General features: G+C 42.2%; 1 protein-coding gene across 1 annotated transcript in view; it reads left to right on the top strand.

Annotated features, from left to right (window-relative positions):
* Window positions 1-1,077: 1,077 nt before the first annotated feature.
* The window catches only part of NRK (Nik related kinase), a 156,050-nt gene continuing 141,198 nt past the window's right edge, over window positions 1,078-15,929 (top strand). Inside the window, exons 1-2 of the mRNA XM_064278653.1 lie at window positions 1,078-1,364; window positions 11,070-11,135. Of these exons, the coding sequence (XP_064134723.1) occupies window positions 1,308-1,364; window positions 11,070-11,135 (123 nt within the window). The 5' untranslated portion in view covers window positions 1,078-1,307. The remainder of the gene's footprint in view (window positions 1,365-11,069; window positions 11,136-15,929) is intronic.

Genomic DNA, 15,929 nt, shown 5'->3' on the forward strand with positions numbered 1-15,929 from the left:
CCATAATCGCTTGAAGGGGCGCCTTACTTCTCAAGGCGAAATCGTGTTTGTCAGATTCATTTAAATGGTGCATTCGACCCACTGCGCTTTAGGGGGAAAAGGAGGCGAACATCCTGGGTGCCCAAACGTTTTGCAATGAATGAGCGAATGAATGAAACTCAACCCAAGCGCTGGAGACTGGGAAGGACACAGGAACTTTCCTTGCGCTGCGAACGCGGCAATCTGCAAACTTGGGACTCGGGGCAACCTGGCTTTCAGAAACCTAAGTCCGTCTCCCCGAACCCTTAGCACCTGTTCACAGGGGCGGTTCCGAGTGAGCGGGCCCGAGCTTGGCACCAAATCGTCCCAGGCTAGAGGAAATGCGGCCCGCCGCCAGGAGACTTCGCAGCGCCCCGTCCACGCTGCACTGCCTTCCGCTAGAGCTTTCGAAGGCTGAACTCCGGCAGCACTCAGTACCCTCTCACTGCCTGCACCGGGGCTCGCCAAGGTTTGATTCGTAACCCAGTAGCGAGTCGCGTCCTTCTTTGACTCGATATGTCTTTGCAATAAACGGAGCAATAAAATTAGAAGAGCAGAAAGAGAAAAGTAGACATGAGAAAAGTCACTAGTGTTTCTTGGGGAGCTGAGGACGCGGGCTGTTTGGACTGTGGCAGAGCTGTGGGGCCCAGACTGGGAGCGACGCGGAGCGGGACCGGTTTTCCGGGGCTGGCAGCTGCCTCGAAAAAGTTTCCTGTGGAACACTCGCCAGCGGGGGTGGGGGTGGCGGGTGTAGCAGTGGACGTGGGAGGAGGCGAAAGGCTGGAGGGGGGAGCGGTCGCGAGGGGCCGGCTTGCAAACCGTTATAGTCCTTCGGCACCTCCCTGGGCTCGTGCCCCCCCTCGCCAGCCTCGCTGCGGCGCGGCTGCCCACCTGGCGACGTGACGCTGCACCAATCCCCTTCGAGCTGCTCCGGGGGCCCCCGTCGCACCGCCCCCCTCCCCACCCTGAAAGAGGCGCACCCGCCCTGGGCAGACTCTGCGCTCTGGCCGGCGGAGCACCCCTATTGCTTGTTGGTCTCCGGGACCAACGCTCAGGCGCTTCTCTTCTCCTAACCAAACTTGCTTTCCCGCCTCTGGAACTCCGGCTTCCCTCCTCTCCCAGCTCTTTTCCCTCCACTTTCTGCTCCTCTATCTCTAGCACCCCCAACCCTAGTCCCCCACTCTTTTTCCCAATCCCATCTCCCTTCCCCTTCAACTTCTCCTCTGCTTCCACTTCAGACACCCAGCGAGCGCCCACCTCAGTAGCCCGCTCCCGGAGGGCTCGAAGCCATGGCGGGACCTGGGGGCTGGAGGGACAAGGAGGTCACGGATCTGGGCCACTTGCCGGTGAGTAGAAAACGCCCACGGTCCCCGAAGTGCTCTCTTATGAGGGTTCTGAACACCAGGGGAGGGGGCGAACGCCTGTAAAACGGGCTGGGCCAGGACTTCGACGGGGCATCGGGCGCGGGAGGGGACCCCGGGAACGGGCGTGTAAAAAGACGCCCCCTGGGCACCGGGCTGCGCCAAACTCTTCCGAAAAGCAAAGAAATTTGGGGGAGGGAGTGACACAGGGGTGGTGCAGGCCCAAACAGCGCGCCCGTGGCCCCCTTGGCCTCTAGCGACGCTCCGGTACCTGTCCTAGTGGGGCGCAAGGCCAGGCCAAACAGCGTGAGGACGCGTGGCTTCCTGAGAGCACACCCTGCTGCCCCTCCCTACCCCCAACCCCCCGTCCTTGGTTCTTTTGCCAGCGGAGATGCCCACTCCCCGCGTGACTTTTACTTCTAAGTGACACGGCTAGAAAATTAATCAAAGTTTTGGAGTCTTACTTTCTCACCCTTTAATAGCACTTTGCAAAACCTTATTCTTGCCAGGGCAATGTTCCCCTATCTAGCGTTGCTGGTGCAAAAGAACTCGACGCTGCTGAGGGAAGAAGTGAATTCTACACCCCTCACCCCTTAAAAAAAAATATTGCGCTCCCAAGCTAACCAGATACTGCTGTTTCTCGTGGTTTTCGTTTGTGAGTTTTCCTGTTCCCGAATGCCTAGCTTTCCTCCGGTGTTGTAATTGATTGGTGAGCTATTATTGCTGTGGATATTAGTAGATTTATTATTTTAGTGGCGTCGCTTATTTTATTGGCATCTGGTTCCTGGCTGATATTGGATCCCACCCAAATCCGTTTTTTAAGTTCCCTTTTTAGATTGGCATTTCACTCGCACCCTCTCTTGAATGCAAAGGGCCCCTGGACTCTCAGAAAAGGAATAAGCAGGCACCATGCTGGAATGATCGCCAGGCAAGTGTAGTTCAGGGCAGTGGCCTGATTGCTTTGGGGAAAGCTAAATATTAACCTTGAGGTTATAGGACTATTCAAAGCAGCATTGCCTTAATTTTATACATATTTAGTATTTAAAGATTGTCTTCTTGATGATGTCAGAGGCCTGGCCCATCAACAAATGGAGTGTTCCCAAAGCCTCGCCTATATAATTTTATACTAGAGTGGGGTAGAGGTAGCGGGAGGTGTTGCACCACCTGAGTAATATTTTAGCAAATTAATAGACGTTAAAAAAAAAACTGCGATGCAAACATGTTGAATTATGAATATTGGCATTGCCTTAACTGACGCTGCTTCATAAAGTGAAGTCGCAGAACTTTATAAAAGTTAAACCTTTCTCCATCCCACTTGCACCAGAATTCATTCCTTTCTGTGTGCACACAAGAGATTTCTGGAATATGGGGGCCTCAATTGGTGGTTTCCTTTCTGAACAGAACTTTCATATCCAGATTAGATTTACTCCCAAGTAAAAGTATAAAACCAAAGAATGAAATGTTACCCTCCTCCAACCTTCTCTGTGTATGGTGGGGGAAAGGGGAAAAAAAAGCAAATTAGGGCAAATATGTGAAACCACACGTGGGCAAACTGAAATAAACTGCTTTCTAAAAATGACAAAGAGAGGAATAGGAAAGATCTCATAGAAATGATAGGGCAGGGAATTCCAAACCCAAGGAGAAAAAGAAGAAAATATTTTATTGCCACAAAAATGGGGGGAAATGGCCCAGACTAACTGACCCGGTCAGGGCTCTGGGATATAAGAATTTGGTGAGAACCGAGGAGATAAAAGGAAAGGCTCCAGCCTTTTTGCACTGCGGCCCAGTGGAGTATTACTTTTCTGGAGGTGAGGGGAAATGGGGTGAGGGAAAAAGATGAAGTTGGTTTTTAAAGTAGGAGCAATAGGGAGAAGACATTTTAACGTGCCCTTTAGGGACACAAAACTTCAGGGATTGCTACTTGCGCCCATTTTATAGACTTCAGGAACGCCTCATAGAGCCTTCTGCTTCTAAAAATTACTAAATTTCTCAACTGCGTATGGAAGCCATTTTTGTCTCATTGTGGAAGGCTTAGCCATCCAAACACATTATGCATAATTCTCCCCTCCAAACACCCAGGTTCAATCCCTAGGAAATCTAGAAGAACAGCACTCCCTTTAAAATTTCTTTTAGATCAAGTATTCAGAAAACCAGAAAAGTCCACTGTTGCTTTGGCCACTGAGGTATATACTGGAGGTTTGGGATTTTTTTTTTTTAATTTATTTCCTGAGCCTCTGAAGAAGTAAAAGTAAATGAAGAGGCCAAGAGCTATCTAAGTCAGCAGTTTCGAAGTTTTCGTTTTTATGCAAAGTGAAGATGGAGATGACAAAGCAAGTAAAGAAACCTACATGTCCTAGGGTACCTTGCAATAAAATTGCAGAAAGTTGGCATCTGTTAACACCAAGTATACTATTTTGGCAATAGTCAGACAACAAGGGGAGATTCAGGACCTTAGAGTAAAGAATCCAAGAATTTTCGGTTAAAAAATCATGCAGAGAAGAGCAGAGTAATTAAAGATGGGTCTAGTTTAAACACTGATGCATCATCCCCTTTATAAGGCTGGCCAGCTAAGTGACCATAAGGCAAGGCCTCTTGGGAGAGGCCAGACTTGCTGTGCCAATTGGGATTTAGAGAAAGTTGAGGAAGGTTATCTGTAATTTTTATTAGTAGATAGCCATTAGGTATTATTTTTATACTTTAAATTGTAAGCAAGATTAGGCATATTGAGAATGGTTGCACAACTTGAAGAATGTAATCAATGTCACTGAATTATATATGTAGAAATTCTTGAAATTGGACATGTTTTGCTATGTATATTTTCACCAAAATAATTTTTTTTTTTAATTGTAAGCAGGAGTGAAAGCTGGGAAAGTAGGGAAGGGGAGGATTAGATTTTTTTCTTTTCAGAATGCCTTGAAGTTAGAGACATAAAAGAGCCAACCCGATTATCAGAGACCAACCAGTCAACTCCATTATGTTTGTTAATTAAAGGGTGGCTCCAATTTTTCCTGAGTTAATAGTTAATAAGTATTTCTTATTGATGATAAAACAAACCAAAAAAAAAAAAAAAAGAAATGCAGAGATCTGTGGTTTGTGGTTCCTTTTTGAAAAGAGAATTGTAAAACCTTACGTTTTTATACATGCCTCTGTGTGTGTGTGTGTGTGTGTGTGTGTTTGCATATTCACCATATCTGCAGCAGTATCTGGGCATGTATGCATGTGTGTGTGTGTGTATTCCCCCCCCCCCCAATAACGCCTGTGTTACCCAAATCTTGAGACTGGAAACTGTGTCTTCATCTACAAATCTGGCATGTCTTTCTCTATGATAGTTCCCTTTGCCTTCTGTGCCCAGCATGGTAATGACATTCCTCACGGCTGTGGTCTCGGTATTTGACACTGCCATGTGTAGTCCTAATCTATATTGGGGTCAGGATTAGACAGGCCTGGAGGGCAGTAGTGGCAGAGATGATCTGAAATAGCACATGATCCAAAATCTATATTTGAATTACATTAGGTTTATATTTAAATATAACTGCCAGCTTTCCCAGCCTTCTACCTCCCAGACCAAGTCTGCTTTCCATACTTCGCTCATGAAAACCTTCCCAGCATACCAAGTCCCTTAGCCCACCTGTTTTGAAGTAATTTTACATTTGAGTCTGCTAGGATTGATACATTTAGCATATGCTCCGTTACCTATCCTTGGGCATCACCTTAGTATAACAGTTTACTTCAATTTATTTGATTTTATTTTTCCAGTCTAGAGCAGTGGTTTTCACATGTTGGTGAACAAAAATTATCTGGGGATTTTGTTACAATGAAGATTCCTCGGACCTACTCCCAGCGATTGTGATTTCATAGTTCCATGGTAGGACCAAAGAATCCTTATTTTTAAGTAGATTCTGTTGATGAGTCACACGTAGAGGGAGTTCATGCACCCCACAGTTTGAGAAACACTGGTCTAGAGAAAGAGACCTCCCTTTCTAAACTCGCCACTTGAATTGTAAAGCCCATTCTTCCAAGTGTCTCTGAAACTCATTCTGGCACTTCACTTTGCCATATCCACCACCTTCAGGCTCTCTCTTCATGATTTTTTCCCATAAAATCGCTATTTGTAGTATTAAAAAAAAAGAAGAAGAAGAAAACCTCTGCTATCGCCTTATAGGTACTATGCAATTTCTTCCCTTCCTTTTGCTGCCTGCCTATTGGAACATATTCTCTCACTCTCCTTCTTTACTGTCCCAAATCTGAAATCACCTCAAATTTGACCAGCGACTTTCTTGCTACCCCTGTTGACCATTTATCGGTCCCCTTTCTCCTTAACCTCTGCCATATTTCGTCCTGTAGATCATCCTCTGCCTCTGAAAGTCCTCCCTTGGCCAGTAAACACTGCCTTCTAGTGGTTCTTTTCTTCCTATTACCCCCCCCAACCCTTAATAAAAGTATCCATCAAGGTGCTCACTCTTTCCCCTTTCCTCTGATTTCAAAAGACAGAAACAACCCCCAAAATTCTGGGTTTTAGGGAGCAGCCAGACAAGGATGTCTAAATTGCAGGAGATAATTGAGATACACAGAAAGATTAAAAAAACGTATAAATTATTTGCCTAGTAGTTTATGGTTCAGAAACGTTTTATGACTCAGGTTTTTAGGGATTACATTTGAGAACAGCTTTTACAGAGCTAGGGTTTCTTGTTTTCTGCCCATATTGTTTACTCAAATGAGACACCAAAGCATAACGAACCCCCAGGTCTCCATGTTGATATAGCAGTCATACATATAAAGATATTTTCTAGTTTTCTTCTTATCTTGGGGTGGCAGAGTAGAGGAGAAGACCAAGTAGTCATGGAGACTTCTCTGGTGGGGACCTTTTACTTTCTCCGTGACCAAAAAGAAGGTTCCTTTTCAATGCTTCCTTCCTTGGGGTTCCAGAATGAACTTGCTCTGACTATAATTCAGTGGAAAATATTATATAAAAAATTGAGTCTTATTATCTTGGTAATTAGCTTAGTCTCTTGCCTGTTTTTCCTAGTTCAACAAATATTTAATCTGGAGACATAATAGCGTGGAGTTGGGGGAACAAAAAATATTACTTAAAACTAATAAAAATATAGCCTTAGAATAGATAAGTACTTCCTTGAGTTGCCTTTAAGAACAGAGTAGATTAAAAAATGAATCATTATTTTATTAAATGTGAGCACCAGGACAATTAAGACGGTTTGATCATTTGCAAGCAGGAAGCTGTTTCCTAACAAGTTGAATGTGGATAAAATAAAGCTTCCATGAACCTCCACAGATATTTTGTTGTCCCAGTTCATTTCCTTGGTGTCTCTTTTGAGTAATTACATGTTGTTGTTAAGTGCTGTCCAGCTGGATCCAACTCATAGAGACCCTGCGTATAATAGTATAAAACGTTGCCCGGTAACTGGATACCTGAGCCCAAATCTGCGTAAGGTACCTATGTTATTGAGGGCTAGAAAAAGGATTAAAGAAATGTAACACTGTGCTCAAAGATTCAGAAATAAAGGTTGGACAAACAATATAGTAATTCTCTACTATATGGTGTTTTTTGCAGCTAAGATGTAGCCTTGACTATAACAAAGAATGGTTCACCAGTAGGAATCAGCTAACATATTTGATTCTTTTAACGGATGGCCAGCGACTGTTTCTCCAGAGTAAATAATTTCTAATATAAGTCCCTCAATCATATCCTCCAAAGAAATATGCCAAAGTGATAAAGTCTTCAAGCCAATCCTTAGTAACTCCTTTGTTGGCTAACATTTCCCTATGTATCTCTCAATGACTTATAACAAAAACGGTATGTTTAATATCAAGAGTCCTGTAATAATCTAATTCTACGTCCCCAGAATTCTCGAAATTGTAATTTTAAATAACTTTTACATTTTCCTAGGAGCCTGTTCCCTGAATTATTTGCTTATTAATACTATTGTGAGTATTGTGACATTAATTTTGATGATAATTTTGAGGAATTACATGGCTGCTTTCTCTAACAAGAGTTGTATCAATCTACTGGAAACATCTGGATTTTAGAATGGTGGAATCTGATTTTTTTTTCCTATAGAACTTTAGAGCTGAGAAATCACCTAACAGAGCACTTGCATTTTATATGTAAGAAAACTGAATCCCCGAGAGAGTAAATGATGCTCATGTAGATAATTAATGGCAGAGCTGGGGCTAAAACTCAAGTTGCCTGACACTGTCCAGTTGAGTACATGTTGACTGAAGTAATCCCGGAGCTGTGTCATTTTCCTATGACAGTTCTGCTAGATGATGCAAATATCACATCAATTTTAAGTAGTCTGTAATTTCAGCCATGTACTTTGCATGTACTCAACAGTTTTTCTGTTTAGCTCTCATTTAAAGATGATAAAAATGTTTGTGTACATAAAATGTGCTTTCTAAAAATTTGCCAATGCCCCCACCATATTATATATAAATAGGCATCTACTCATGTCTCATATCAGTTTGGCTGAAATAGGAGAACAGGCTGATAGCCTAAAAATTTAAGCAGTGATAAAACTAAAGAAACTATGTTTTGTTGTGAACAAGAAAGGAATACCTGTATTTTAAGGTAAGAAAACAATGTTTGAGGATGGATATGGAAGCCTTAAGAAGCTGTCTCTAAACACATTATATATATATTTTTTCTCTTATGATGTCATATTAGGATTAAAGCACAGGAAAAAAAATCAGTAAATGTATGGCATGGTAATGTATTCAGCTGAAGCAAAGATTAACTTAAATAAACAAAAACATTGTCTAGTTTTTCCCCCCAAATTTATATTCTTTTAATGCCATGATCTTGCTTTGTTAATCATATTTAGAAAGACAATATTTCTTAGGCATTTCTATTACATAAATAAGTCATCTAGATTTTATATCCGCTATTTACTCATCATAGCTGTATGTTAAACTTTCTGCCTGTCTGGTTAGCACTCAAAAGATGGATATTAAAAAAGAACTTCAGTGGTAAGTAAATTAGTTTATTTCTATTTTAATTATTTTTCTGATTACATCATGAATATAGTTCAGCTTTACATAATTGTATGCATTTTACAACTTTACAAGAATTAATTACACAACCACTTAACATTCATATCATTTGTTATGGATTGAATTGTGTCTCCCAAAGATGTGTATCAACTTGGCTAGGCCATGATTCCCAGTATTGTGTGATTGTCCACCAGTTTGTCATCTGATGTGATTTTCTTCTGTGTTGTAAATCCTACCTCTAGGATATTAATGAGGCAGGGTTAGAGGTAGCTATGTTAATGAGGCAGGACTCGATTTACAAGATTAGGTTGTATTTTGAGTCAATCCCTTTAGAGATATAAAAGAGAGAACCAAGCACAGCGACAGAGGGACCTCATGCTACCAAGAATGAAGAGCCAGGAGGGGAATGCATCCTTTGGACCCTGTGCTGAGAAGCAACTAGACCAGGAGAAGATAGATGACAAGGACCTTCCCCCAGAACCAACTGAGAGAGAAAGCATTCCTCCGGAGCTGGTGCCTTGAATTTGGACTTCTAGCATCCTAGACTGTGAGAAAATAAATTTCTGTTTGTTAAAGCCATCCACTTGTGGTATTTCTGTTACAGCAGCCGTAGATAACTAAGACAGAATTTGGTACAGAGAGAGTGGGGTGCTGCTCTAACAGATAACTAAAATATGGAAGCTGTTTTAAAACTGTGAATGAGTGCAGGCTGGAAGAGTTTTAAAGTGCCTAATAATAAAAGCCTAGATTGCCTTGCAGAGACTGTTGGTGGAATTATGGGCATCAAAGACAATTCTGGTGAGTATTCAGAAGAAAGTGAGGAGCGCTGTTATACCAGAGACTGTGCAGACAGCAATAAGCAGCAGCAGAGAACCAGCAGCAGCAGAGCCAGGAAAACAGTGCAGCACAGTGCTGGAGCCAACCCACAGAGCGAGAGAGCTGAGTGCCTGTGCGCAGGAGGCTTCCTGGAGGAGTGAGGTGCCTCAGGGCACTTATTGACGAAGCTAGGTTTGCGGACTCACCGAGGAAGAGAGCTGAGCAGCTTCTGGTCGAAGTTTACTGGTGAAGTAGGTTGCCTCCAGGCACTTATAGGTGGAGCTACAGAGCTTTGGAACACTTGTCCCAGCAGGGCTGAGGCAGGCAGAGAGGCCCAAGGGGCTGAGAGGCCAAGAAACCAGGAAGTAAAAGATGAAGAGACAACCCAGGAAGCAGAGCTGCCTCAGTCTCAAAGGGTAGGTCCACAGTCTGAGGTCTCAAAGGGTGGAGCCACGACCTCTGGGTTGTCAAAGGGTGGGGCCGCAGCCTCTGGGGCATCAAAGGGTGGGTCCAGGCCTCCTAGATTTCAAAGAGTCAGATCTTCACCAACTCAGTTCAGGAGTGTGGGCCTGCTGTTCACGAGTGCCAGTGGGATGGGGCCAGATCCACTGCCCAGAGCTGAGAGGTGGGGCTGTCATGCCCAAGGGGCAGAAGAATGGTCCTGCAGGGGCCAAGGGTGTAGGATCACTACTCAGATGAGCTAGGAGAATGGGCCACCCAAATCCAAGGGGAGCAGACCTGCTGTTCCTGTGGGCCTGGAAGGTAGAGCTGAAGCCCAGGGCCAAGGGGCCTCTACCCAGTATGGTCAACACCCAGAGTTTGGAGGGCAGGGCCATTGCCTAAGTGGTCTCAGAACAGAAGATTATTTTCAAGCCTTGAGAGCTAATGTAATGTGTTCTGCTGACTTGCTTGGTGCCTGTTATCCCTTCTTTCCCTCCAGTTTCTCCTGTGTGTAATGGAAATATCTAGCTTGTGGCTATTACACCATTGTGCTTTGGAAGCAAATAACATGTATTCTCTGTTTCACAGGTGAAGAGGAATTTTTGAATTTTGAACTTGAAGTTGATTTAAGACTTTTGCTGTAATATGATGGGGTGAATGTGTTTTACTTGTGGCAAGGACATGAATTTTGGGGGCCAAAGGGTGGAATGTTATGGATTGAATTATATCCCCCCAAAATGTGTGCCAACTTGGCTAGGCCATGATTCCTAGTATTGTGTGATTGTCCACCATTTTGTGATCTGATGTGATTATCCCATGTGTTGTAAAGCCTACCTCTATGATGTTAATGAGGCAGGATTAGACGTAGTGATGTTAATGAGGCAGGCCTCAATCTACAAGATTAGGTTGTTTCTTGAGTCAATCTCTTTAAAGATATAAAAGAGAGAAGCAAGAAGAGAGACAGAGGGACCTAATGCCACCAAGAATGAAGAACCCAGAGGGGAGTGCATCTTTTGGACCCAAGGCCCCTGTGCTGAGAAACTCCTAGACCAGGAGAGAATTGATGACAAGGACCTTGCCCCAGAACCAATTGAGAGAGAAAGCATTTCCCTGGAGCTGGTGCCCTGAATTTGGACTTCTAGCCTCCCAGATTGTGAGAGAATAAATTTCTGTTTGCTAAAGCCGTCTACTCGTGGTGTTTCTGTTATAGCAGCAGTAGATAACTAAGACACCATTGTTTCCTTTTTATAAATGATTACACTCAGTCCAAGGAGATTGTGATGTGTATTCTTTTGCTAAATAAGCTTCAGATTCTTCCCATGAAAATTCTAAGGGAACAAAGCAGTTTGGAAATACCACTCCAGCTACTTGAATGCTTACCTATATTTTCAACAAGAATGACAGTTTTTGTTCTACTTTTTGCAGGATCCAACTGGAATATTCTCACTGGACAAAACCATTGGCCTTGGTACTTATGGCAGAATCTATTTGGTAAGTGGAGTTAGCTTAATCCTTCATTTTCTAATAGCAGAAATAATTGTGAGTCAAACCCCCAAACTGCAAATCAAATAATGTAAAATACAATACCTCACCTTGAGAAATGAATCAAATTAAGTAAGAATTATTGTTTATTATTACAAAAGGAATGGATTGTTCAATCTATAGCGAACCAAACAACCATACGTAAGATCTATAATTTATTAGCAGAAAGAGAATAAGATAAAATCACAATGGAAAAAAGGAACTAATTTAAGTAAGGTGTACCCAAATGAAAATGTCACTTGCTTTATGTCATACATCCGTATCATTCTAATGACCCATGTTCAACTTTTAAACTGAGTGTTCTAAAATGAAAAGTTTTCATTACATTCCATTTCATACTGTGTACATGAGTATACATGTGTAAGAGGGTTTGCGGAAGAATCCGTCAAAAAAAAGTTCTGCATTTATTTAATGATTATTTATTAAACACCGAGTATGTGGCAGGCACTGTGACAGTCTCTGGGAATAAAGTGATGAACAAAACAGACAAGACTCACGCTCTCCTGGGTCTTATAGCCTAGAAATGAGTAAGTAGTTACGTATGTGTATGTGCGGAGGGTGGGGTGGGGGAAAGCACATATGTTACGTAAATAAGCACACAGATAACTGAGTAATTACAACTATAAGATATGGTCTGTAAGAAAATCCCCAGTGATGTGCAAGGATAGGACAGGGTGACCTCGTTTTGATTTATATTGAAGGGTCAGTGTTGGGGAAGTGACATTTAAACTGATACCATGAGGAGAAATGAGCTAATCAAGATGTGGTTGTGTAGGATGATATGAATGCATTCCAGGTAGAGGTACTCTTCCCCTACTCTCTAATATGGGGAGTTTTGTATAAACACAGTGCTGCCCTTCTTAGGCCTGTTCCTCAAAAACCAGATCACTGTCCCTAGGCCAATCCTTTCTCTAGACTGATCACAGGTCTTCTACACATAGGTTATGTAGAGGTGTCTTGTTGTACACCCAGAGGAAGGAGATTTTTTGTAATTCAGATGCAGATATGTTGTGCATGTTACCTCAGTTGTATCATAGACTGGGTGACTAGTTTACATTTGTGTGATCTGGATCAGCTGTGCCATCTTATATAGAGACATCTATGCATAGACAGAAAAATTCTTTGTCTTTATGTCATATTTATAGTATCCATGGCTGTATACGTATTTTGGAGCCCTGGTTGCGAAGTGGTTAAACATTCGGCTGCTAACCAAAAGGTCAGCAGTCAAATCCACCAGCTGCTCCTTGGAAACCCTATGGGGCAGTTCTACTCTGTCCAATAGGGTCTCTATGAGTCAGAATGGACTTGATGGCAGTGGGTTTGGTGGTTTGGGTTATACGTATTTTAATTCTTGAGGGGTGTGTGTGGGGGTGTGTGTGTGTGTGTGTGTGTGTGTGTGTACGCATTCTTATTAGGAGGTATAGAACTCTCTCCACCACCAGATTTTAGAAGTAAAAACCTCGGTGTCACATAAAGTAAAAAGCAAAGGTAAGTTTAGGTAACATGGGAAGATGGTTTCTCATCATCAGCTATCAACTGTGTTGCCATAAAAAAAGAAGAAAAGTCAAGAAGGTAAAAAAGGTAAGTTGTGCATGACAATTTCTTTAAAAGAAGAAAAAAAAAACCCTCAGGTTTATTGAGGTGTAATATATATATGGTAAAAATTCACCCCTTTAAGTGTACTTCATGTCACGTCCTTTGGACATGTTATCAGGAGGGACCACCCTTGGGTGCTGTGTTCTGGGGATATGTGTGTGTGTGTGTGTGTGCACGCACGCACATGTGCATGGGCATATTTGTCTGTTTTTCATTCTCTTTTTTCTTTGTGTTTCAATTTGGATCAACTATTTTTCTCTCTCTTCAGTGTCAATGATTGTTTTCTCAGGTATTTTGAGTCTGCTGATGAGACTCTCAAAGGCATTTTTCATCTGTATTGCTATGTTTTTCATTTCTAGCATTCCCATTTGAATTTTTCTTATAGCTAATAGCCCTGCTGAACTTTCCCATTTGTGCATGTTTTCTATATATTCCACCAAAGCTTTTCACATATTAATCACCCCAAACCCAAAAAACCCACTGCTGTCGAGTCGATTCCGGCTCATAACGACCCTATAGGACAGAATAGAACTGCCCTACAGGGTTTCCAAGGAGCGCCTCGTGGATTTGAACTGTCGACCTTTTGGTTAGCAGCCAAACTCTTAGCCACTGCGCCACCAGGGTTTCCATATTAATCATAGTTTTATTAAATTCTGTGATAGTTTCAGCGTCTAGATCATCTCTGAGTTTGGTTATATGGATTACTTTTCTCTTGAGAGTGGGCTTTTTTTCCCCTTGCTTTTTTATGTATCTCAAAATTTTTGTTTGAATGCCGGACATAGTATATAGAACAGTAGAGATGAAGTAAATAGTATTTACACCTCAAAATGGGCACACTTTTCCTGCTAGGCAGTTAATGTGGGACGTTGAGCCAGTCTAATTAGGAGATGAACCAGGCTTGGTTTATGCTGTTTCTGTGGTTATTTTCAGTTCACCACCTGCTTCAAATTCCTGTTACCTTTTGCTTAGAGTGAGGCTGGTTTGATGGAGGGTTTTTCTCAATGTTGCTGCTCCACCCTCAGCTTTAGACCTTCCCTGTGCACCTGTGCCCCCATGCGCTTTCCCTTCCCCTAGTGGTATACTACTAGTTTTTTTTTTTTTTTTAGTGGTATACTGCTTCTCATTCAATGCTTGCTAGCCTGGTGGGTGGGTGTGTGTCTCTGTGTCTGTGTGTATTCTCTGTTTTCCTAATTCAACCTCACTCTTAGGCAGACCCCACGCCTCTGGGAGTGGGGTTTTTCTTAGTTATCCTTCCCCACCCAAAGTGGGACACTTATAATGGTCTGGGCCCAGACCTAATTCCCCTCCCTTAGAAGTAGAGGCCTTTATTCTTTTACCTTTCCCCAGCTGTAGTAGCTCTTCATCTATACCCTGGAGGTGACAGAGTTTGCTGCCCTTCCCCTAGGGTTCGAGGCTTTTGTTCTTTAGGGAAAAATAAACTGGGCATGATTTCATGCCTTTCTCACACTGGTGACTTCTCTCCACCACGCCTGAATCACAAGTCTGTGGAGAAGAACCTGCAAGTGTGTATGGATTCCCCAGTGTTTGTGACTCCCAGGGGTTCTGTACTCTCATGATAGCCCATACTTGGCCTTTAGAAATTCAGTTAAAAATTTAACTGAATTATTTTTACCTGTTTCTATGGTGACTTCATCTTCCTCCTGCTGCCACAGGTGAGCCAGTACTTTCTTCAAACTTCAGGCTAGTTAGTTGCCCTGAGACTTCATTTTTCTGATGGGCTCAATCAAGAAAGTTATGATTTTGTAGATTATTCAGCTTTTTTTTTGTTAGAGTGGGAATGACAGTCTTTCAAGCTTTCCACGTCCTCATTAGAAGCCATATGTCCATGTCAATTCCTTTCAACTGAATCTTCATGAAGTATCTACCATATGCTAGGTCCCACACGCATTTATAATTCCTAAGAGTTTTATGTATAAATGTTCAGATCCCGAGGTAGAGAATACCCCCACCATCAGATCTTCAAAGTAGAAACCTCTATACGTACATATTGTATGTACATTCTGATTACAGCTATGTTAAAACATGCTTATGAAAAACGGTGAAGTAACTGGTTACAGAAGTGAGATATTGTGTTGAATTTTTTCCGTTCTACATTTTATAATGTCTGTAATGTTATATTACTTAGGTAAAGAACATAACACACACGTGTATGTATAGATCTTAAAGTATATCTTTAAATATAATATATATTTATCTTATGCATATTTGTATATATTGTAGACAGTACCAAATGCTGTATGAATACTCTATACAAGAAAATGGAAGCATGATACCATTCAAAATTAATGTCAAGTGTGACTCATAGAGTCCTTTTGATTTTTCAGTGCTGCCAACCGCATCCCCTACTGGTGTTTATTTTGGTTAAAATCTCTCCAGTATCTTCCAGCTTGTTTCCAAGGCTTCGGTCCCTGGCAGGTTTCCAGCTGTCTGCTGAGGCCTGTGCACATTACAGTGAAGGCTAGGTTGCACACTCCTCATTGTAACCCTTTTTCTTTTAATTAGGTGCCTATCCTCCCACCCTTTCCCACCTCCTGCCAGTACAAACCTCACTTAAAATTGTGGGTTTTATTTCTCTCTCTCTCTTTTAGGAGAGAGAAATAGTGTTCTTCCGAATTCCCCCAGTAGAGTTAGAAAATGTCATTTCCTCTTCACCTTTAGCTGCTTAAGGATCATCCTTTGAATTGGAGGAGTATTTAGAATTTGGTCCTGTGAAACCATATTAGCAAAAAGAAACTAGGCTGGAATTTACTTTCTAAGGGTACTATTTTAAAAAAAAACAAAACAAAAAAAGAACAATTTTCCAAAGAGCCGTGTACACAGAGAGACCACGGTTGTTTTTTAAACTATTAAGAAAGAGTCCAGTGCTCTTTAGGGTTGCCCAGTGGGAGTTGGCAACCTGACTGTGCCTCTAATTGACACTAAACAGGTCGCTTCACATTTCTGGTCCCATTTCCTCAACAATAATATAAATGTGTTAGACTAGATAATCTTCAGGGTTTCTTACGGATCTGAGAATTGCCTGGCACTCAACAAAATGGAAGCTATTCTTATTCATACAGCCATCAGTGTAGTAATAACTATCCTATAGTCCTTTCGGAAACCCTGGTGGTGTAGCAGTTAAGAGCT

Source organism: Loxodonta africana, chromosome X (assembly GCF_030014295.1).
Source record: "Loxodonta africana isolate mLoxAfr1 chromosome X, mLoxAfr1.hap2, whole genome shotgun sequence".
Lineage (NCBI taxonomy): Eukaryota > Metazoa > Chordata > Mammalia > Proboscidea > Elephantidae > Loxodonta > Loxodonta africana.